At 41.8% G+C, this 23,730-nt stretch overlaps 1 protein-coding gene across 5 annotated transcripts in view; it reads right to left on the bottom strand.

Annotated features, from left to right (window-relative positions):
- BCAS3 (BCAS3 microtubule associated cell migration factor) overlaps positions 1-23,730 on the bottom strand; it is a 1,455,708-nt gene that overhangs the window by 1,303,964 nt on the left and 128,014 nt on the right. For all 5 annotated transcript variants that reach the window (XM_088446353.1, XM_088446352.1, XM_088446354.1 and 2 more), the window contains exon 7: positions 6,821-6,893. In XM_088446353.1, the coding sequence (XP_088302479.1) occupies positions 6,821-6,893 (73 nt within the window). The remainder of the gene's footprint in view (positions 1-6,820; positions 6,894-23,730) is intronic.

The raw sequence follows: 23,730 nt of genomic DNA on the forward strand, positions 1-23,730 counted from the left end.
TGGTCGACAAGGATGGTAGGGATTGGGATTACTTATTGCCGTATTTATTGTTGGCCATAAGAGAGGTTCCCCAGTCCTCCACCGGGTTTTCACCCTTCGACTTGTTGTATGGGAGACACCCAAGGGGGTTACTAGACATTGCCAAAGAGACATGGGAGGGGCAGTCTAGTCCTTACAAAACGGAGATTGAGTATGTTTATCAAATGCAGGAGAGAATTGCTGCGGTAGTGCCGATAGTGAGAGAGCACCTGGAACAGGCACAGCAGAGGGTATACAACCGCAATGCCCGGTTACGCAGCTTTGCTCCTGGGGACAGAGTGTTAGTGTTGGTTCCCACTGTGGAAAATAAACTTTTGGCTAAATGGCAAGGGCCCTTTGAAATCTTAGAAAGAGTGGGACAGGTCAATTACAAAGTTTACCAGCCGGGGAAAAGAAAGCCGGAACAGATATACCATATAAATCTGTTAAAGCCCTGGAAAGATAGAACAGTACTGTCGGCCGCCCGAGCCCCTCCAGTAAATCCAGGGCCCTTAGTTCCCGAAGTGACAGTGGCAAAAACCCTGTCGGCAATTCAACAACAAGAGGTCAAGGAGTTTCTGATCAGAAATAGGGTGCTGTTCTCTGACGTACCTGGGAAAACCTCGGTCATTAAACATGACATAATCACTGACCCAGGGGTTAAAGTTAATCTAAAGCCCTATAGGTTACCAGAAGCACAAAGAGAATCGGTGTCGAAAGAAATTAAAAATATGCTAGAGTTAGGGGTTATTGAAGAATCACATAGTGAATGGTCAAGTCCCATTGTGTTGATTCCAAAGCCCGACGGGAGTGTGCGTTCCTGCAATGACTTCCGAAAGTTGAACAGTGTTTAAAAATTCGATGCCTACCCGATGCCAAGAGTGGATGAGCTGGTTGAGAGACTAGAGACGGCAAGGTATTTAACCACTCTTGACCTAACCAAAGGGTATTGGCAAGTACCGTTAACCGAGGGCGCCAAACAAAAGACAGCTTTTTCAGCGCCAGAGGGCTTGTTTCAGTACAAGATGTTGCCCTTCGGGCTACATGGGGCACCTGCTACCTTCCAAAGAATGATGGACAGGATTCCAAGGCCCCATAGACGGTATGCGGCTGCTTATCTGGATGACGTGGTCATTCATAGTCCTGATTGGCAGTCTCACTTACCCAGGGTACAAGCAGTGTTGGACTCCATCTATAAGGCAGTTTGACAGCCAACCCAAAAAAGTGTTGTCTAGGCATGGAGGAAGTAAAATATCTGGGATACACCATTGGCAAAGGCCTGATAAAGCCTCAGCTTAATAAAGTTGATGCCATACAAAACTGGCCACGGCCTCTGAATAAGAAGCAGGTGAGAGCCTTCTTGGGAATTACGGGGTACTACAGGAGGTTTATACCCAACTTTGCCACCATGGCAGTCCCACTGACTGACCTGACCAAAGGCAAACAAAAAGTCATGGTAGAATGGAGTCCTGAGGCAGAGAAAGCTTTTCAGGAGTTGAAAGTAGCGTTGTGTTCCCAACCAGTCCTGATGACTCCTAATTTTGAAAGGGAATTCATAGTACAAACCGATGCATCAGAAGTATGTATAGGAGCGGTCCTGTCCCAGAACAAGGAGGGTGAGGAACACCCTATTTTCTATCTTAGCAGAAAGTTGAATGTACATGAGAGAAACTATGCCACAGTGGAGAAGGAGGCGTTGGCCATAAAGTGGGCGTTAGAGGCTCTCAGGTACTACTTGGTTGGAAGAAAGTTCAAATTGATCACTGACCATGTCCCTTTGAAGTGGATGTCCGAAAATAAGGACAGTAATGCGAGAATTACGAGATGGTTCTTGGCGTTACAAACTTTAACATTTTCAGTGGATCATAGGCCAGGAAGCCAGCTGGCCAATGCAGATGCGTTGTCACGCGTTCATTGTTTGGGGGCTTCAGTTGTTCCGCCCCACAGGTCGAAACAAAGGGGGGGGGATATGTGATAGGATCACTGGTAAAGTGGTCTGTGGCAGGTACATTTGTCCCAGATTCCTGTCTTATGTGTTTTAAACCCCCAGGAGAAAGTCTGCAGTGTAGCAGGCTTGAGTCTCGGCTTTTTGAAAATCCGGTTTGGGACCTGGGGGTTGTGGGTGAGAGGAGAGGGAGGGCTCCACCCACGGCCACTCCAGGTTTTGGGTCTTAGCCTGGTAACAGGCTTGTTAGGGTTTCCACCTGAGAGTGGCCAATATAAGCCTAGTGTGTATAGGGCTGAGTGTCTCACCAGGGAGAGCAGACAGGGAGTTTGGTCAGAGACACTTGAAAACCTAACTGTGACTGTTGTGCTGTGCCTTTGTTGCTGGTGAGGGCATTAGGCCCTGCCAGGTTCTGGTAGTGAGGGAACCACCTGTGAAGTTAGTGCCCCGACAGGGCTAGGATTTATGTTTATGTTTTCTTTATGTTATTTCTGACACTGTACAATAAAGACTGGCGCCGACCAGCTTGTACTCGCATCCAGACTGGTGTGCTGCTTCCCTGCTGCTGTGTGTGTGTGTAAGGAAGGAGACCTCTACCCAGGAGAGGGACCCCTAATCTGACTGGGTCACAGGTGGTACATATCGATTGGCCCACATTTACCTATAATATTAATTGCTGGTGTGCCTAGATAATAGGGACATGCAGGTAGGCATCCTGAATGTCCAACGACACCATGAATCACCAGGCTCCATTGCCAATATAATGGAACATAGGGTCTCCATCCTGAACCGAGGAACCCTCAAGGACTTGAGGTTGAGGATGGGCTGGTAAGACCCATTGGGCTTCTGTACCAGAAAGAGATTGGAATAGTATCCCCAGGCACTATAACTCCAGCCTGGAGCATAGAGTGCAACACTTTCTGGAGTTCCCGGGCCTTGTCCTGATTCAACTGAAGGCCTGTGGTGAAAAACCGGCTGGGAGGCCTTCGCCGGAAGGAGAGGGCATACCCCCGAGAGACAACTTCTCTTACCAAAGTGTCCGTGGTAGTCAGATACCAGCACTGGGTGAACTGAAGAAGTCGGCCTCCCACTCTGGGGTCCCCCAAGGGGAGACCCGTCCCATCAGGCTGAAGGCTTATCATCCGACTTGGGAGTAGGATGTCTTGTGCTCCAAGCCTGCTTCTTTGGCTTGGCAGATTTCCTGGTCCCTGATTGCCTTGGAATGGACTGTACTTTGGACTTACCCTGGGCCCTATAGGGGCGAAAGGAGGAAGTACCAGACCCTGATGGGACTGCAGCCGATGGCAAACACGCAGATTTAGCTGCTGCCAGCGTGGCCACAATTTTGTCTACATCAGGACCAAACAGGACCTGTCCATTAAAGGGCAAGCATTCCAATCCCTTCTTGGAATCTGCATCAGTTTTCCAAGAGCGCAACCACAGGGAGCGGTGAGCCGCTACAGCTGCCGAGGAGATCCTGGATATGAGGAGACCTATATCTAAGGCTGCCTCATTAATGTACATGGCTGAGTCTCTGAGATTACCCACACACTCCACTTGCTCAGCGTGTCCAGAGACGCCTCCAAGTTATCTGCCCAGCGCTCCATGGCTCTGGCCACCCAGCACACGGCCATAGCCGGTCTGGAAGCCCCTCCAGCAAGGGAATAAATGGATTTTAGGCATATTTCCACCTTGCGATCCGTAGCATCCTTCAAGGAGGCCATGGAGGGCATGGGCAATGTTGCACTCCTCACTAGGCATGTGACATGAGAATCCACCTGTGGAGAGGTTTCCCATTTGGAAAAATAATCTGCAAAGGTGTAAGCAAAGGCCAAGCATTTTTGAGGCTGGAACCGCTTACCCAGATTTTTCCAAGCCTCCTCTAAATGATCCACTAACTGACCAGATAGGGGAAATACAGTGGCATCTCCCTTAATATTCTTAAAGAAGACGATTTGGGATTTGGCCACGGGGGGATCCTCATCTTCAATAACCAAGGCTGCACGGACTGCCCGTATGAGGCCTGGTATATAGACTTTAGACTTAGACTCCGCCTCCTTAACACGAAGGGGCTCTTAGTCTTAAAAGTCAACAATCTCTCCGTCATCAGACGTCATGTCATCATCATCATACTGAGCCATCTGAGACAACAAAGGCCGCTTAGAAGGCCGCAATGGTGACTCCCCTTGCAAAACGTCCGTCAGGTGCTGTACCGTATTGGACAATTAATTCACCCACACAGGCTCCTGCAAGACCTGGGGTGGCGAAACCGGGAGACCCTGAGGTACCTCAACTGCCTGGGGAACCCCTGCATGGGTGATAAGACTACCGCCTGCTGCGAGAACCCCATCTGGGGAAAAGCAGAGGGTGTCGCCAACTGGCCCACAAGGGTTGTAAGTGCCTTAGCAAAACAATCCCAGAGCGGTTCCTGCACAGGCGCAGTGACAGAAATCTGGCGTGATATGAGTTAACATGCCCTACATAATCCCATCTCCCTCCGTCAACTGTACATTGCATGTGGTACATTTTAGCTGAAGAGGATATTCACGTTCACTCCCAGACATGAGTGCGAACAGAAAAATACTTTTTACTGTGAGGTAATAAACAACCTGCAATACCGCAACGCAAAGGCTTTAGCAAAAAAAGAACAGGGATAGTAAAAATGGCTGACAGTCAAAAGTGAAAGTACAGGCAGACAGCGCTAGCATTAGTCACATACAATGCAAAAATAAATCACCTGCACTACAAGCACTATGATCAATTGCACACTCTGACCTTAACGGAGGAGAGGTATGCGGGGGGATCCGGACCGCGATGCCACCTGTATCAATCTCCAGCAGCGTTTGCACACTTCCTTAAAAATGGCCACCGAGGAGCTGAGAGGAGGCGGGCCCGGGGGAGGAGCGCTGACACAGCCCGCCAGACCGCTGTGGAAAGGCACTGTGCAGCGGGCGAGGCGCCAGCTGTGAGACAGGGAAGGTGCACTCCCCTGGCATGCTATTAACCCCTGGGACGCTGGAACATTTCCACACTGCTGCAGCCCACTATCCCTGGTGGTCTAGTGGAAAGCGCAGTATCAATACCTGGCTCTACGCGCAGCCTGTCCCTAGGGAGCCCCTGCCTGAGGACCAAACGACTGTGAATCGGCGGGTACCCTCCGTGGGACCCCACCACTTACCTGACCCCCATGAATCCGGCCACAGTCAGGGATATTCCGGGGTCACCGCTAGCTGCATCCCCGGATCAGTACCGGCGTTCTGGGCCGGCGGGGTGAAGGAGAGACAGCATAAACGACTTGGTGACTGTCTATGCTGTACAGTTCATCTTGTGCAGCAAAGCTGCCTGGAAATAGTCTTCAGGGGCTGTAACAGTCCACCTCTGAATATGGTGATCCGACTCCGAGCAGGGCACCTACGAAACTGAGATGCCTTGGCTCGGTGGCGGGGTATAGGAGAGGGACCCCAGTGCATCCTGGGGGGCTGAAATTTAACTCTGTGGTGCCCGATGTCTGCCGCCATCGCCTATACCCCAAGAAATCCTGTGGATACCCTATGGACCCTGAAGTAGAAATCATCCTTTTATTATAGGCTGTCCGCAGGGCATATTACCAGCTTTTGGTCGAAGACTTATAGAATGCACAGTGAACACTGCTGTGTAATGAAGGCGCATTATATATAAAAGATAAATAATAACAACAACTAGTAACGGGACCCAGCATATGCTGGTCTGTCCCGTGGCTGCAGTGGGAGCCATTCAGGGAGGGGGAGAGGGGCCCTCTCCCCGCTCCCCCCATGTCGAAGATGGAGCAGACCTTGGACGATTATTACATGACAACGGGCTCCATGGTAATATTTATAACAAGATCAGCCACATTTTGCCAAATCCCAATGCTTCATAGAGATATATTGCAAAACAAAAAATCATGGATGTTACCGCAGTTATAATGTACTGACCAAACAGTCTACAAAAAACTCCATTCACTGATAGCTGATTAAAACAGAAGTTGTTCAACTACCATGTGCCCCAGGAAATGCAGAACACCCGAACACATGGGAGTAACAGAAAATACCTTTAAGTGAACAGTAATTGTCAAACTGTTATATACAAATACACAGCTTTACATGGCTAACAGACCATAAGGCAGAGGTTCCCAAACTCCGCCATTACAGTCCAGGTTATAGAGATATCCATGCTTAAGGCCAGATGCTTAAATCAAATTGACTGAGGTACTAATTAAGTCACCTGTGCTCAAGCATGGCTATCCTTAAAACATGGACTGAAATGGCGGAGTTTGGGAACCTCTGCTGTAAGGTGTTGCAGATAAATAGCCACTATAATTTACCCTTGGCCACCTCACTAGTTGGGCCTGATTTTGCCTCTATTGCTACTGGCGCTTGTTCATTTGCTATAGTTGTCAATTATAATTACCTAAAAGAATTAGCTGATGTAAAAATAATAATAACAACATGTTTAACTCCAATTAATTAAATTAGAAGAGGTTACTGCTAATGGAAAATAAGATGTGAGCAATTTGGCAGCTTAACCCAAACATCTTTCAAAATGTTTAAATCAAAGAGTGTCAATTAATGCATGGTCTTTATACACAATGCCAATGTTTTTTATTACACATTAATTTTTTTAAATTGTACTCATTTATAACCTTTTGCATTTTCCTTTAAATAATGTTCAAGAGACTGCGCTTTGTAAATGTTCTATTAGTTTCAGCTGGAAGGAGCACTGTCAAGAGACAGTTCTGCACTAACAAAGCAAAAACATATCTCAGTAGTAAATATATGTTGAATACCTCCTAAGTACATATATTAATAATACCACATAAGTAAAAATAAATAAACTTACCCACAAGACCCATTGCTTTTGCACATTCCAAGAAGAGGCCTCTTCTCTGTAAAATTGTCACATTTTTGAGAACCTATAAGTTAATAAACTAAAGTTAACAGGAAATAATATGGCTGCATTAAACATAATGAAACTTGATGACAATTTCAAATGTTCAAAACCTTAATACCGTAAGTTAAATATAATCAGGAAAGCATAACCACTAGGCAAGCAGTTAAAAAAGTTTTCAACACATTTTGGTACTCCAGCAAAACACTAGAAGGCCCCTTATCGATATGTAACCTCCGATATATAACAAAACATATGCCAAAAAATTTGACTGAACATCTCATCTGTTTCAGAGAGCATAAACTAATGCTGGGTACACACTGGTAGATATATTGGCCGATATATGTTGTGTGCGTAGGCCGCGTGTACCAGCTATGTCTGTGAATGACATCGTTCACAGACATATCGCATCGACTGTGCTGCATAGCTTATGCCCAATATATCTGCAATTATATTGGGGCATCATGCTGTGTGTACGGGTGGTTAGTGTAAGTAAAGTCTTTGTGTGTGTCATCTGCACTTCATGAATCGCCCTCTTTAGTCTCCTTAAAGGGAATTTCCAATTTTTAAAACTGCCTCTAAAATTTCCCACGTACCCTGCACCCTGTCCATTATCCTATGCTTGGTTTTATAATAGTCACCACCATCAGTACACACTTGCACTAGCCCAAAACTAGGTGCAACAGATACATCTGAGAAAAAAAGCTAATTTATGTTTACAGCCAACTATGCAGAGTCCACAGTTGAATCCAGGGCCATAGCAGGGCGCTTATGTACCCTGGGCCAGACCCACAGCCCCTGCTGCACATGTGTGACAAAATCTGAAAATATTTATTGAATTTATATGGAAGCCTAGCTATAAGTATAAGCATATCCCAGCTGTAAGGATGCCGATGCGCCAGCATCCCACCGGTAGGTATTGGGGTTAGGCTGTGGGAGGGGGGGGGGGTGTCAGGTTTAGGCTGCAGGGGGAGGGTTAAGTTTAGGTTGTGGGTTGGAGGGTTAGGTTTAGGCTGTGGGGAGGGAGGGTTAGGTTTAGGGGTAGTTAACTTACCTGCAGGTGTCTGTAACCTAACCCTGTCGGGATACCACGGTCAGGATTCTGAGTGCCGGCATACCGTACCCAACCCATGGTGTACAATAGACATTGAGTCTTTCTACACAAGCATTCTGCACTCTAAGGGACTTAATACCGTAGAGTTATTTTTGAAAAGAGCTGCTAATATAAGTAAGAATTAACAATACTTAATTCTGGATGGTTTAAACTATATATTAAATAATTATTATTTTAAATATAAATATACTTTGTGTACAAGTCTGTGGGACAGTGATTAGAACTCCCTTTGTGCCCAGCTTCGCAAATTTATATATGGGCAGTTGGGAGGAACAATATATTGAGAATAATAACCCTTTTGAAAAAGGTATCATTCTTTTTCAGGATTATATTGACAAGAACAGACAGATAAATATATATATATATAAAATCCAGGGGGGTTCTGATAGAGGGAGACCCAGGACACGTGCTCCCTTTGCCCACTCCCTTAATCCGGTTTTGCAGACTCCTATAGATCCTATATAGGCGATTAGGTGGCAGGCATTTTGTAATTGCGATTGTGTTGTCTAATAGATTTCTGCGTATATTTAGGAATTAAATAAATTAGAGGAATATATTTAGTTTTTTCTCTATCATGGATCTTATTGCAAAAATAAGATGCAATGATTATTATATTTAATATGTTCTATTACATTATAGCAAGTCGGACAAACGATCCTCGATAAAATGTGTGTCTTAGAATACTTTAAACCTGTTACTACTCTTCATATTCACATTGTGAAAGCAGCAACTTATCACATTTAAGATATCACATACTTGGTATGAACATGAAGAGAGAGAGAGGAAGAATGAGAGAAACAAGATGAAAGACATCACAAGAGAAAAAAAACACAGGCAATGCCAAAGGCAACAACCAGAACAGAATAAAAGTAAATGTATTTTTAATTTGGCAATATTTAAAAATAGGGACAATCCCGATTTAAAACTTGGACTGTCGCTGAAAATTAGAGATAGTTGGCAATTGTGCCACAACAGGCACATAAAGACAGTCACAGACAGAATGCACATACCAGCAATTACTGCCGTTTATACCATGCAGAGCTTAAGCATGCATTAACCAAGTCTGGTACAGTAGTACATTAGAGAGACAGTGAAAGGTGGAGACATGAAAGTTGTGGCAACATCTTATTCCACAAATAAAGATCACCAAAAAAGGGGCTCTGCCATTTAATCAAAGTGAGCAGATAAAGGGGGTTAACTAGTCCTAGACGAGTAAGTCAACCCTGGGGGATTAGTGTGTTTGGGTAAATCTTTACTGTACTGTATGTAACATTCTACTGTTGAATGCTGTGATCCGAATTTAGATGGTACAGATGTATCCTGATACATCTATCTTCAATATGCCACGCAGCACGACTTGCCTGGGGTGAGTGAGCCGCCAGCTCCCATGCTACTCTGATAGCGTTGGGCATCTTTTTTTTGCTGCAAATGCATCTAATACACAATGTGATGCGACTAGGACGCACCAGCAGACTGTGCTGATTAATGTGATATGTGACAATTGCATATCTGCGTGCACCAGAGTCTGTCTATGAAGCACAAAGAACTTGGAATGAAAAAAGCTTCGGCCACTTTATTGTAGCACTTTATATACAGATTCAGAGACTCGGGTGCATACAGATATACAAGTGTCATATCAAATTAATTAGCATAGTCTGCTGGTGCATCCTAGTCACATTACATTGCGATTTAGAGGCATTTTCGGCAAAAATATTATGCAAAAAAAGATGCCCAGCGTTAGAATCTCACAGGACCTGGCGCAGAGAGGGGCTTTTTAATACGACTGCGGCAAAGATGTGTAAGGACACATCTGTATGCTAAATCTCAAAGATCGCGAGACAGTTATTGTGTGTGCACAAATAGGATTTGGGCCCCTAGCAGAACAGCAACACTAGGAATTATCTGGATATTTATACACAACTGTTCCTAGAGCAATGTCCTACCATCTCCTCTCCTAGATCCAAAAGGTAAAGTTCAAGAGATCTCCGCAGGACTGACTGACTGGACCATTGTGTGATTCTTATCTTCATTGTACAAAAGGTGCCTGAATTTTGATAATCCAACTTGTTTAAAGAGATATTACCAGTGGGCCATTCTTGGGTTTATAATCCCAATCTGACCAGTGTAATTTACTGCTCTAGTCTATTTACCTCTTCCATCCGATGTTCAAATTGCTTACATTTTAATTGTATGTTTGGCATGTTTCTTCAATATCTTTTATATTAAATGTATTGTCCCTTTCTCTCTGAAACTAATTTTATTTGTGTAAGTGTCTGGAAGGTATTTTCACACAATGCCTTCATTATTTTGTTTATAAATCTCAAATTTATAATTTTTTTTATAAAATAGTTGGGTTACCAGGGATTTTTAGGAGGAGTTTAACATGTAGTTTAATGCTGTGATTGCTAACAGCCATATCCACTTATGGGGGCCACCTGCACCTACATTAGCGCAGGAAGCCGTTCCATCATTGCTCATGATAGGTGCAGTGTAGAATAATAGAGTGTTTTCTTATTTGTGCCCCTAATAACTATGGCATTGTTTTTAGACTATTCTGCTTTCAGGTTGCCCTAACCTGTGATGGATTTGGTGCGTGATGATGAACCCTGCCTGTATCCTCTCTTCTTTTTTTTTGTTTTATAATAAGGTGTTTTAGTAATAAACTTTTTAAGTACAGGGGGAGGGCGAAGAAAAAAGGGGAGGGCGAAGGAAGGGAAAAAACATGGACAAATCCAACATCCGATATATTTGCAAAGAATTAAGAGCCAACATGTCTTATAGCATACATACATAAAGACTTTCAAAATGTGAACTGTAACAAAGTAGCAACATTATCAAACAATAGTACCATCCTACATGCCAACCTGCCCAGGGAGAAGGCCATCCATGCGCCTACAAACCAAAGTTATGGGGTGAATAAACCATTTATTGTACAGCCCTTATTATCATCACAGCAGCAGACAGGGAGTTACGATACAAACAAAACATACATATAAATAGAAGGGGGAAGGGAGGGTCTGCTCATGAGAGAGTTTACATACTTTTTGGAAGAAGGCACAGCTGAAACAGTTGTGAAGGTGCACTGGTGTGGGTAAAATAAGTGGGAACAGGGTGAGCGCTAATAAATAGATGGGTTTTAAGAGGGTGTCTAAAGATTTGCAGACTCTGGGAGTGTCTGACTGGGTGTGATAGAGACGTCGGAAACCGTACGCGTGAAATCTTGTAGGAGGATGTGAGAGGTCGTTATCAGAGGTGGGACGAGGCAAGGCACAAATCAGAGCTGGATTAAATAGGGAGAGGAAATAGATGTAACCCAGTTGCACAAGAATTACAGAGTATTATATATATTCCTGAAGTTCCCCACAATATCTATAATCATAATCTGAGAGAGGGGGGTGCTACCACGGACATATTAATAGAAATATTAGAAAGACAAAAAGAAAAACTGAATGCCCAAAAGGTGGTGCACAATAAATACTTATATTAAAACATAACTTTTATTATTATTCAGATAATATGAAAAAATAGCGAAAATAGGTTAAAAATATATAGAATGTGACAAAGTATGAAATATGTGTTTTAAAACTGAAGTAGCGTCCTTTCTGTACTCACAAATGTCATATTACCATCAATTGTTAGGCGTTTTTAAATTTCTATATTTAATGTCTATATTACACAATTCAATGAATTAGACCTCCTATAATTAATCAGGAGTCGGGACGTTTCAATTGGAAAGTTGTGTAAATTACAAGAAATATCGCCTTTTAGTAAATAAGCCAGTGTTCAATAAGTAATCTTCAAAATTGATAGCTGGATATAAATAGTTACATTTTTGTTGGTGAACTCAGTTTAATCTGTCTAGTCCCTTGTATATTTAATAATAATATGTAGGAGAGAGGAGGTAACATAAATTTCCTCTCAAGGGTAAGTGAATAAACTAAATGTGCAAAAAGTGAGTTTTATGAAGTGAAGTAAATATGTCAAAAAGTGTATACATAATAATAAAGGTGTCCATGAAAATATTATAAGAAGTTATTTATCTATCTTATTCCAAAAAGGGGGGGCTGAGTGGTTATTCCCTTCACTCAGGCTTCTCAATATTGAATAATTCAAGCTCTAGATGTTATCTTATTCCAAAAAGGCTGAGTAGTTGTTCTCTTCATTCAGGCCTCCAGGTGTTACGGTGTTCATAAGGAACATGAATTTTGTCTCCTGTTTTAATAATTCACGATCCACATCTCCCCCTCTGATGTTCAGTGTGATCGTCTTCATTCCAAAGGCTTTTAGGCCCTTCGCATTACCTCCATGATATTGCATGAAGTGTCTTGCTATTGGCGTAAGGGGTCTGAACATCCGTCGATCTCGTTCAGCGTTCCTTATGCTCCCTAAGTGCTCAAGAATCCTTTTTTTTAAAGGTCTCTTAGTTTTACCAATATAATTTTTATTACAGGGGCATTGAATATTATAAATGACTCCTGTTGAGTCACAGCTGATATGTTCCTTTATAATCCAAGTTTTATTGTATCTGTCACAAAAGGTATTGGTAGTAACCATCATTGGACATGCTTTACATGTTCCACATTTTCTGGATCCATTTCTAAAATATAGTGTTTTTTTCGGGGACTCAAGATGACTCTGAACTAAAATATCCTTGAGATTCTTTGATCGTCTCCAGCTCATTTGTATTCTATTACCAAGAATTTGGGCTAAGTCATGGTCAGTACGTAGCACATTCAAATGTTTGTGTAAAATTTCCTGAATATTTCTCCACTCCTGACAAAAAGTTCCTACAAATCTTACACATTCCTGTTGTTCTCCTTCTTTTTTGGTACCAGAAGCTGATCTCTCGTATAATGTTCGGTATCCTTATATGCTCGTTTTATTGTTCTTCTACTATAGCCTCGAGATTTAAGTCTATTGCTCAGTTGTTCAGATCTCATACGAAAAGTTTGTTCTTTAGAGCAATTCCGTTTCATACGGAGAAATTCGCCTTTTACAAATGAGCTGGAGACGATCAAAGAATCTCAAGGATATTTTAGTTCAGAGTCATCTTGAGTCCCCGAAAAAAACACTATATTTTAGAAATGGATCCAGAAAATGTGGAACATGTAAAGCATGTCCAATGATGGTTACTACCAATATCTTTTGTGACAGATACAATAAAACTTGGATTATAAAGGAACATATCAGCTGTGACTCAACAGGAATCATTTATAATATTCAATGCCCCTGTAATAAAAATTATATTGGTAAAACTAAGAGACCTTTAAAAAAAAGGATTCTTGAGCATTTAGGGAGCATAAGGAACGCTGAACGAGATCGACGGATGTTCAGACCCCTCACGCCAATAGCAAGACACTTCATGCAATATCATGGAGGTAATGCGAAGGGCCTAAAAGCCTTTGGAATGAAGACGATCACACTGAACATCAGAGGGGGAGATGTGGATCGTGAATTATTAAAACAGGAGACAAAATTCATATTCCTTATGAATACCGTAACACCTGGAGGCCTGAATGAAGAGAACAACTACTCAGCCTTTTTGGAATAAGATAACATCTAGAGCTTGAATTATTCAATATTGAGAAGCCTGAGTGAAGGGAATAACCACTCAGCCCCCCCCCTTTTTGGAATAAGATAGATAATATTCTCATGGACACCTTTATTATTATGTATACACTTTTTGACATATTTACTTCACTTCATAACACTCACTTTTTGCACATTTAGTTTATTCACTTACCCTTGAGAGGAAATTTGTTACCTCCTCTCTAATACATATTATTATTAAATATACAATGTAATTTAGTATAGTCCACTTTTTTCAGTATCTCACTTTTTCACAATATTTGAAATACATACACACTAATAGCAAGTTATTATCATGTAGACAATTTTTGATGGCACAATTATATTGTGGGATCAAGATATGATTAAAATATGTTTGTATATATTTATGGGGATTATATGTGTGTACATGCGTGCACATATATGTGTTTATATGCGCATGCATGTATATATAGGTATATCATTTTTCAAGATATGTTATGAGGTTTCTAATAATCATTATAAGAGACACTTTGAATTTTTATAGACACATATATATAATATAATCACATTAAAAAATCACTATACACATTTTTTGTGAGAATCACTATATTTATAATAATATTATGCTTCAATATACCAGCGATATTCCAATAAGAGGAAACATGAATATAATAATAATTAATAATACAGGATTCATTAGACATATGTACATCTTTATTTTTAAACATTATTTTTCAAAACATAGGTTCTCGATTTAATCTGTCTGTTTACTTTTATGGATAGAGAAGAATCCATCAATCGAGTATTGATTGGATTAACCTGAATAGACCCTAACCATTACATGATAATTATATATTATATATACTATTAGTCTAATGACCTAATGTAAATGGGCATCTTAGAGGATAGTAAGATAAAGTTAAATTACCCAAATATCCTATATGACCAGTATACAGTTGATATCAAACATTACTATAAGGTAAAAACACGAGTAAGAATCGGCGATTGATTGCTCCAGTCTTGGAGCAATCAGCAGATCAGGGCTCTATTAGAATCTCATGCCCTGACATCACACGTTGTCAGCAGGGAACACACCCGTCCATCACGTTGGAGGGGGTGGTATCAACTGAGATAACTGGATATGATAGGCTGGAAATAACAGGCATGTTCCCGATTGGCCAGATACTGAAGCTGTGGGTATTTAGGGCAGGTCCGGAATGTCAGTCGGCTTGCCTTGATAAAGCTCCTAGCGAAACGCTGCGTCGGTCCTGTGGCGTGCCTTGCTGTCTCCTACTATGTCTTACCATGATATATATGTTTGATTGAACATTTGCCAGTGAAAAACCTGAGGGGGTCTTAATACTGAATATGTAAAGACAGTGTGATTTATGCTGGATTTTCATGCGTCATAAACAATGCACAAACGCTCAACTCCAGTCTAATTTATTATATAAGAGATCAATATAGGAACACTCTTTTATGTTATATACAGACCGGAGACAGTTATACATTAGTGAACAAAATCATATATGTTCATTTCCAAAACTTTTTTGTCAGTGAGATTAATGAGTACATGTAACTAAGACCTCTGGTACTAATTTGCATACTCATTTCCCAGTATGCACCTCTATTAAAATCATATAGCACACATCTCCCAAATAGGAGACAATGCAACTCTGTATGAATGGTACATATTAATGTATATTCCCAATTAATGAGGACAGATATGTGACATCACCAACCACTATCGATATACAAAGATTGTATTTTCATTATTAGATTACTAATGTTTTGGGAGAACTACCCATCAATAATATATTGACAATACTGAGTGAATAAAAGAGATATGCTCCAGATATAGTTTAAAAGTAATGTTTTTTTTTGACTCACTAGATATTGGCCTATCTGTCTGATCAAATATATGAGAAACTCAATTTAGACATATGCAGATAGGATTTAATAATATTTTAGTGAACCCAGTCCCATAGTCTATTGAAAAAAACATGCACTATATAATAGACATATTCCTGATATAATAAAATGGTGGGTTCCTATATATTGAATTAACAGATCCCTGTTGTTCACTGTAAGGGACTATACAGATTAAACTGAGTTCACCAACAAAAATGTAACTATTTCTATCCAGCTATCAATTTTGAAGATTACTTACTGAACACTGGCTTATTTACTAAAAGGCGATATTTCTTGTAATTTACACAACTTTCCAATTGAAACGTCCCGACTCCTGATTAATTATAGGAGGTCTAATTCATTGAATTGTGTAATATAGACATTAAATATAGAAATTCAAAAACGCCTAACAATTGATGGTAATATGACATTTGTGAGTACAGAAAGGACGCCACTTCAGTTTTAAAACACATATTTCATACTTTGTCACATTCTATATATTTTTAACCTATTTTCGCTATTTTTTCATATTATCTGAATAATAATAAAAGTTATGTTTTAATATAAGTATTTAATGTGCACCACCTTTTGGACATTTCAGTTTTTCTTTTTGTCTTTCTAAAATTTTAAATAGGGAGAGGGTGAATATATTGAGATGAGAATTCATATGAAAGAAGAGTTGATGTTAAGGGCTTGGCAAGTAAGGCTCAACGAATTGGATTCTGGAAAACATGTGAAACCAGTATCTGGGTTTACAAAGTGGTGCAGTAGATGTGGAGCAACGAGAGCGGAAAATCAGTCAGTCAGTGGTCATAAGGGAAATGCAGATAGGAGGAGATTGCAGGGGGGAAATTTATTAAGATTCGAGATGGTCCCGATTTTCAAAGTGATTTATCTAGCTGGTGCTCGCCAAAAATCGGGTGATTTAATCCCTTTTTTTTTGCAAATTTACCAACAGGCGATTTGAGGCTAAACGAGTTTGCCGATGGTGAAGCAGAATGAGATATCTCTCCCGAGTAACTTGTTTTGCAGGAGATTACTCACCGGAGATTGCAGTGTCTTCTCTCTGCAAATCTCTCCCGAGCTAGCAACCAGCACATATCAGTGAGATACGTGCTTGCTGCTTGTGTGTTAAAAAAAACGAGTAAAAAATAGATAATTGTTGTTTTTTTTTAAAATGACGTGAGGTCCCATCCCAAAACACGAACCACCCCCGTGCATTGCCAGCCTGTCCTGGTTCTTAATTTACAGGGAAAAAAAATGTGTAGGGTTCCACTGTAAATTACGAACCAGCAACAGGCAGCAGGGACAGAGCTGGTTTTAAATATACGGAGAAAAAGAAATGACGTGAGGTACCCCGTATATTTAAAACCAGCCCTGGACCCTTTCTAACGGGGGACTGATGCCACAGCCAGAGGTGCCCTCTCACCGGGCCCCACAGCCGCAGCATCAGCCCTGACCGTTAGTCAGCCCAGGCCAGGGATCCCTGGGGAGTTGCGGACCCCCCCAATAAAGGGGTCACCCTCTCCAGGGCACCCCTGGCCTAGGCTGATAGCCCGGGGCTATCCCCGCCACCCCTGGGTGGTGGGTGGCGGGTTGATAGTGTTAGGTGTAGTGTTAAAATTAGATTTCTCATCATTGTCTTCACAGTGGAACTACAGGTCCCAGCAAGCCTCCCCCGCATGCTGGTACTTGGAGAACCACAAGTACCAGCATGCGGGGCATTAAGGGCCCACTGGTACCTGTAGTTCACCTGTAAAGGGTTAATAAAACACACAACACACCGTGAAAATAAAGCTTTAATGCATCCATAAACACACTTACACATACTCACCTGTTTCAAGATGTTCATGTCCCCTTGTCAACATAAAGTATCCCATCGAATTACCTGTAAAAAAAAGATCCAATACTCACCTTTATGTCCCTCGATGTTCTCCGCAGAAATCCAATACGTGGGCCGGATACAGTGTAACAACATGCTTCTGCATGTTGTTACACTGCGCTAATGTCTGCTCGTGGGAACAAGTTCACTTCAGTCCAAGGTCGCCGGCCAATCAGCGGCGGCTAACATTAGCGGCCGGTCATTGGCTGGGACCCACTTGGGCTTAGCCAATGAGCGGCTCCTCCACGTGGGTCCCAGCCAATGAGCGGCTGATGCTGCAGCTGGGGGGCCTGGTGAAAGGGCACCCCTGGCTGTGGCATCAGTAACCCGTTAGAAAGGGTCCAGAGCTGGTTTTAAAATATACGGGGTACCTCACGTCATTTTTTTTCTCTGAATATTTAAAACTAGCTCTGACCCTGCTGCCTGTTGCTGGTAAGTAATTTACAGTGGAACCCTACGCATTTTTTTCCCTGTAAATTAAGAATTAGGACAGGCTGGCAAGCCCGGGGCTGGTTAGTCTTTTAAAGGGGGGGACCTCACGTCATTTTTTTTTTCTTATTATCCCTATTTTCAACATTTACAGATAGAAACAAACACAAATCATAATGATTTGTGTATGTTTTGGACCATCTCGCAGCTCAGGGGGGGTTGAGAGTTTTAAAAGTGATTTTGACAGAGAGTTTGCTCCTATATCACCCGAGCTTGTCATCCCGATTTTTGGTAAATTTGTGAGATGTATGTTTTATGTGAAAAGTACTTCCGATTTGGCCTGATGGTGATAAAATTCGAGATTGCTATCTCACCCGAATTTTACGAGTGAGATGAGAGAAGTCTCTCTCTAACTCACCTGACTTTGCCTTTAGTAAATTTACAAGCAGGGAAAAAAATCAATAAATCACCTGAATGGTCATCTCAACCTATCTCGATTCTTAGTAAATTTACCCCCAGGGGTCAAGGTACCTGGTCAAGTAAAGTACTGTACCCAAAATTTCGTGTGCCAACACCTTCCGAGAATAAGCCTGTAAACTAGGTGTAAAAGACCTAATGACGGAAATTGAGTAGCAGGGAGCACATTCAGCTCTGGAAATAGGGCTTGTTGATGAGTTTTTTTTTTTTTTTTTTTATTGAAACATTACAATCCAAATGAAAGGCAGTACCAATTTTAGCAGAACACATGAGATACAGAGAACTAATAGAAATCACAATTCAAGGTTTCCATATGTGACCAATTTTACTATAAATGTGAAGGTGGGAAAGGGAGAAGAGGAATATGTTGTTTCTAACAGACAGGAGAAATGAGGAAGAAGACGGTGAGAGTGGAAAAAGAGAGATAAAGATAAAAAAATAGAGAAAATTCAGAAGGAGAGGATCATATTCAGCATTTAGGGCAAGTCAACTTTATTCAAATGGGGAATGATAGTTATGTAAGGAGAGCCAAGGGCTCCATGCTTTATCAAATGATGTAAAGGAATGGTTGATAATACTAGTCATTAAGTACATCCAGTAAATACACTGCCTTGCAAAAGTATTCACTCCCGTTTGCATTTTTCATGTTTTGTTGCTTCACAACCTGGACTTAAAATGGATTGTTTGAAAGTGTGCATCATTTCATTCATAGAACATGCCTACAACTGTGAAGTTGTGTGTTTTTTTATATTGTGAATCAAACAACATTTAGGACAACATAACAGAAAACTTCAGTGTGCATAACTATTCACCCCCTTAAAGTCAGTACTTTATCGAGCCACCTTTTGTGGCAATTACAGCTGCAAGTCGCTTTGGATAAGTCTCTATGAGCTTGACACATCTTGCCCATGGGATTTTTGCCCACTCCTCAAGGCAAAACTGCTCCAGCTCCTTCATGTTGGATGTATTCATGTGAACAGCAATCTTCAAGTCTGACCACAGGTACTCAATTGGATTGAGATCTGGGCTTTGACTGGGCCATTCCAACACATTTAAATGTTTCCCCTTAAACCACACGAGTGTTGCTTTAGCAGTATGCTTCAGGTCAATGCCCTGCTGGAAGGTGAACCTCAGTCCCAGTCTCAAATCACAGGCAGACTGAACCAGGTTTTGCTCAAGAATATCCCTGTATTTAGCACCATCCATCTTTCCCTCGACCCGAATCAGTTTCCCAATGCCTGCTGCTGAAAAACATCCCCACAGCATGATGCTGCCACCACCATGTTTCACTGTGGGGATGGTGTTCTTGGGCTGATGGGATGTGTTGGGTTTGCGCCAGACATAGCGTTTTCCTTGGTGGCCGAAAAGTTAAATTTTAGTCTCATCTGCCCAGAGAACCATCCTCCATACATTTGGGGAGTTGCCCACATGCCTTTTGGCAAACTCAAATCATGTCTTCTTATTTTTATCACTAAGTAATAGCTTTTTTCTGGCCACTTTTCCATAAAGCCCAACTCTATGGAGTGTACGGCTTATTGTTGTCACATGCACAGATACACCAGTCTCTGCTGTGGAACTCTGCAGTTCCTTCAGGGTTACCTTTGGTCTCTGTGCTGCCTCTCTGATTAATGCCCTCCTTGCCTGGTCTGTGAGTTTTGGTGGGCGGCCCTCTCTTGGCAGGTTTGTTGTGGAACCATGTTCTTTCCATTTGATGATGATGGATTTGATGTTGCTCCGGAGGATCATCAAAGGTTTGGATATTTTTTTATAACCCAAACAAGAATTCTGCTTCTCAACAACTTTGTCCCTGAGTTGTATGGAGAGCTCCTTGGTCTTCATGGTGTGATGCCTCTTGCTTAGTGGTGTTGCAGCCTCTGGGGCCTTTCAGAAAAGGTGTGTTTATACTGACAGATCATGTGACACTTAGATTTCACACAGGTGGACTTCATTTCACTAATTATGTGACTTCTGAAGGTAATTGGTTGCACCAGAGCTTTTGAGGGGCTTCATAGCAAGGGGGTAATTACATATGCTGATGCCAATTTTCAGAATGTTATTTATAAAGATTCTTTTTTTATATATATTTTTCTCATTTAACTTAGACTATTTTGTGCAGCTCCATCACTTGTAATTCAGATTAAAAAAATAAATGACAGTTTGTAATGTAACAAAAAAGGTAAAAAGCCAAGGGAGTGAATACTTTTGCAAGGCACTGTATACCAAATTCTGGAAATTATGGCTTGAAGTGATGGAGCGACAGGATTTTTCCAATCAGCTGCCAGCTGGTAGGTGTTAGCTGTGGCTATATGGTGTAATAGTTTATTTTTTGTGGCTGACGGAAGTCCTGGTGGGAGAAGAGAGAATTTGGGCTTGCGTGGATCAGTGATCTGAAGGGAGATGGATATTAAGTCAATGACATCTTGCCAAAGGTACAAAAGTTTGGGACATGTCCACTAAATATGGAGGAAAGTGCCTTCAGTAGAACAGCCTCTCCTGCATCTGCCCGATGTTTCCGGGTACATTTTTTGTGAACAAGATGGTACATAATACCATTTATACAGAAATTTATAGATCTTCTCTTTAATTTTAACACAAATAGAGCTAGAAGTCATTTTCCTCCAGCACTTCACCAAAATCTGTTTCTCAAGCCAATTCATATGGGTCACGGGAGCAAGCAGGAGATTCAATCAGCTCAGAGTATTGTAGCGTAATTAACAATTTTGAAGATCACCTGAGACAAATCGCTTCAATTGTCATAAGGGATCTATGAGAGACAATGTTTCACCTTGGAATGGAAATATCTAAGCTGTAGATATTGGTAAAAAAAATTCTGAGGACATGGCAAGTTTGGCTTAAATATCATAGAATAAAGGAAATTTATTGCCTTGAGTGAGGTCATTTAAGTATCTTACACCACCTGCCTTCCATGGGCTAAAAGAGCTATACCAGGGGAGAAATTCGGGGTTATGAAAGATCAGAATAATTGGAGAGGGAAGGGAATAAATAAGTATTTATGGTTAGCATTATCGTGAATTGTAAAGTGTGTGCAAATATCGGATGACGAACAATGAGTTTGCAGCGTTGCAGCCGAGGAAGCCAGAGGAGGGTAGAATCAGAGGTCAACCTTAGTCGGATGACTGACCAAATTTTGTGTGCTCCAAGGTTATACCATAATATGCACTGGTCAAGTTTTGCAGCCACATAATATCACTTAAAGCTTGGTGTGCCAAGTCCGCTTCTTCGTGAGGAGTGTTGAAGTAATTTGAACCTGTGCTTACCCGCCCAGATAAAGCAGGATGTGCAATTAAACATATGCGGGAAGGGTCTGAGAGAGATATAGGAGCCGAGGGAGTACATTTATCTTGACTGAGTTAATGCGACCTATCCAGGAAATAAAATGCTTAGACCACACATCGAGGTCTGAGTAATTTGTTGATAAGGTTTTAAAGATCTTAGAATTGTTTTAACTGCCATAGACTCCTTACATCAGTGGAGGAAATATTATAAGAGCTGTCTACAAAATGCTACTAACTCAAATGAAAATAATTTCATGCAGTTATAAAACTTGAAACACTTCCAGGTGGCATTTGTATCCAGCACTAGCTGTATTGCAATGCACCATGACAGTTGTGAAATGTGTGGTCTTAAAAATGTCACTGATAAAGCTCTATATTTCATCTGTAGATTATGCAATAGTTTGTTTTTCAGATAATTTGAGTAGCCAGATTTTTTTAATTGAAACATAAATATAATACATTTGCTTAATTTTCCCTCCTTACTCCAACCACACCCAACCTACTATTTTTATATAATGAAATACTGACTAATTACCTTTTGTTTGTCTTTTTATACTACAGCCATGGCCAAAAGTTTTGAGAATGACACAAGTATTGGTTTTCACAAAGTTTGCTGCTTCAGTGTTTTTAGACCTTTTTGTCAGATGTTACAATAGTATACTGAAGTAAAATTACAAGCATTTCATAAGTGTCAAAGGCTTTTATTGACAATTACATTAAGTTTATGTAAAGAGTCAATATTTGCAGTGTTGACCCTTCTTTTTCAAGACCTCTGCAATTCACCCTGGCATGTCGTCACTCAACTTCTGGGCAACATACTGACTGATGGCCGCCCATTCTGGCGTAATCAATGCTTGGAGTTTGTCAGAATATGTGGGTTTTTGTTTGTCCACCTGCCTCTTGAGGATTGACCACAAGTTCTCAAAGGGTTAAAGGTCTGGGGAGTTTCCGGGCCATGGACCCAAAATTTCCATGTTTTGTTCCCCGAGCCACTTAGTTATCACTTTTGCCTTATGGCAAGGTGCTCCATCATGCTGGAAAAGGCATTGTTCATCACCAAACTGTTCTTGAATGGTTGGGAGAAGTTGCTCTTGGAGGATGTTTTTGTACCATTCATTATTCATGGCTGTCTTCTTAGGCAAAATTGTGAGTGAGCCTAGTCCCTTGGCTGAGAAGCAACCCCACACATAATTGGTCTCAGGATGCTTTACTGTTGGCATGACACAGAACTGATGGTAGTGCTCACCTTTCCTTCTCCGGACAAGATGCCCCAAACAATCTGAAAGGGGATTCAGAGAAAAGCATTCCAATCCCTGTACCTTTTACAGGGATTGGAATGCTTTTCTCTGATCCCTTTTCAGATTGTTTGGGGCATCTTGCTCCGGAGAAGGAAAGGTCGAGCACTACCATCAGTTCCTGTGTCATGCCAACAGTAAAGCATCCTGAGACCATTCATGTGTGGGGTGCTTCTCAGCCAAGGGACTAGGATCACTCACAATTTTGCCTAAGAACACAGCCATGAATAAAGAATGGTAACAAATCATCCTCCAATAGCAACTTCTCCCATCCATCTAAGAATAGTTTGGTGACGAACAATGCCTTTTCCAGCATGATGGAGCACCTTGCCATAAGGCAAAAGTGATAAAGTGGCTTGGGGAACAAAACATGGAAATTTTGGGTCCATGGCCCGGAAACTCCCCAGACCTTTAACCCATTGAGAACTTGTGGTCAATCCTCAAGAGGCAGGTGGACAAACAAAAACCCACAAATTCTGACACACACTCCAAGCATTGAATAGGCAAGAATGGGCGGCCAGTCAGTATGTGGCCCAGAATTTGATTGACAGCATGCCAGGGCGAATTGCAGAGGTCTTGAAAAACAAGGGTCAACACTGCAAATAGTGGGGGAGATGTATTATAGCGGCACTTTACCGAGGCGAAGCAGGAAGCACTAACGATCAGATGTAAGAACATCTCATTGGCCAGAGCAGGGGAGTGTAAACTCCCCCCTCCGGATACCCTTGTCCGAGTCTCTGTCCCGGCCGGCTCCACTGAGCATGCGTGGGAGCTCGCAAGCATCGCGAGATCCCACATGCAGCCCTGCAGCTGGCAGCCCCCACAGCAGAGACAGCGCTGTCCCTGCTGTAGGGATAGGGCATCGCCAGGCTGTAGCAGTCGATAGCGACAGCTGCAGTGGGCGGAAT

Source organism: Taudactylus pleione, unplaced genomic scaffold, assembly GCF_031769625.1.
Source record: "Taudactylus pleione unplaced genomic scaffold, aTauple2 ptg000397bl, whole genome shotgun sequence".
Taxonomy (NCBI): Eukaryota; Metazoa; Chordata; class Amphibia; order Anura; family Myobatrachidae; genus Taudactylus; species Taudactylus pleione.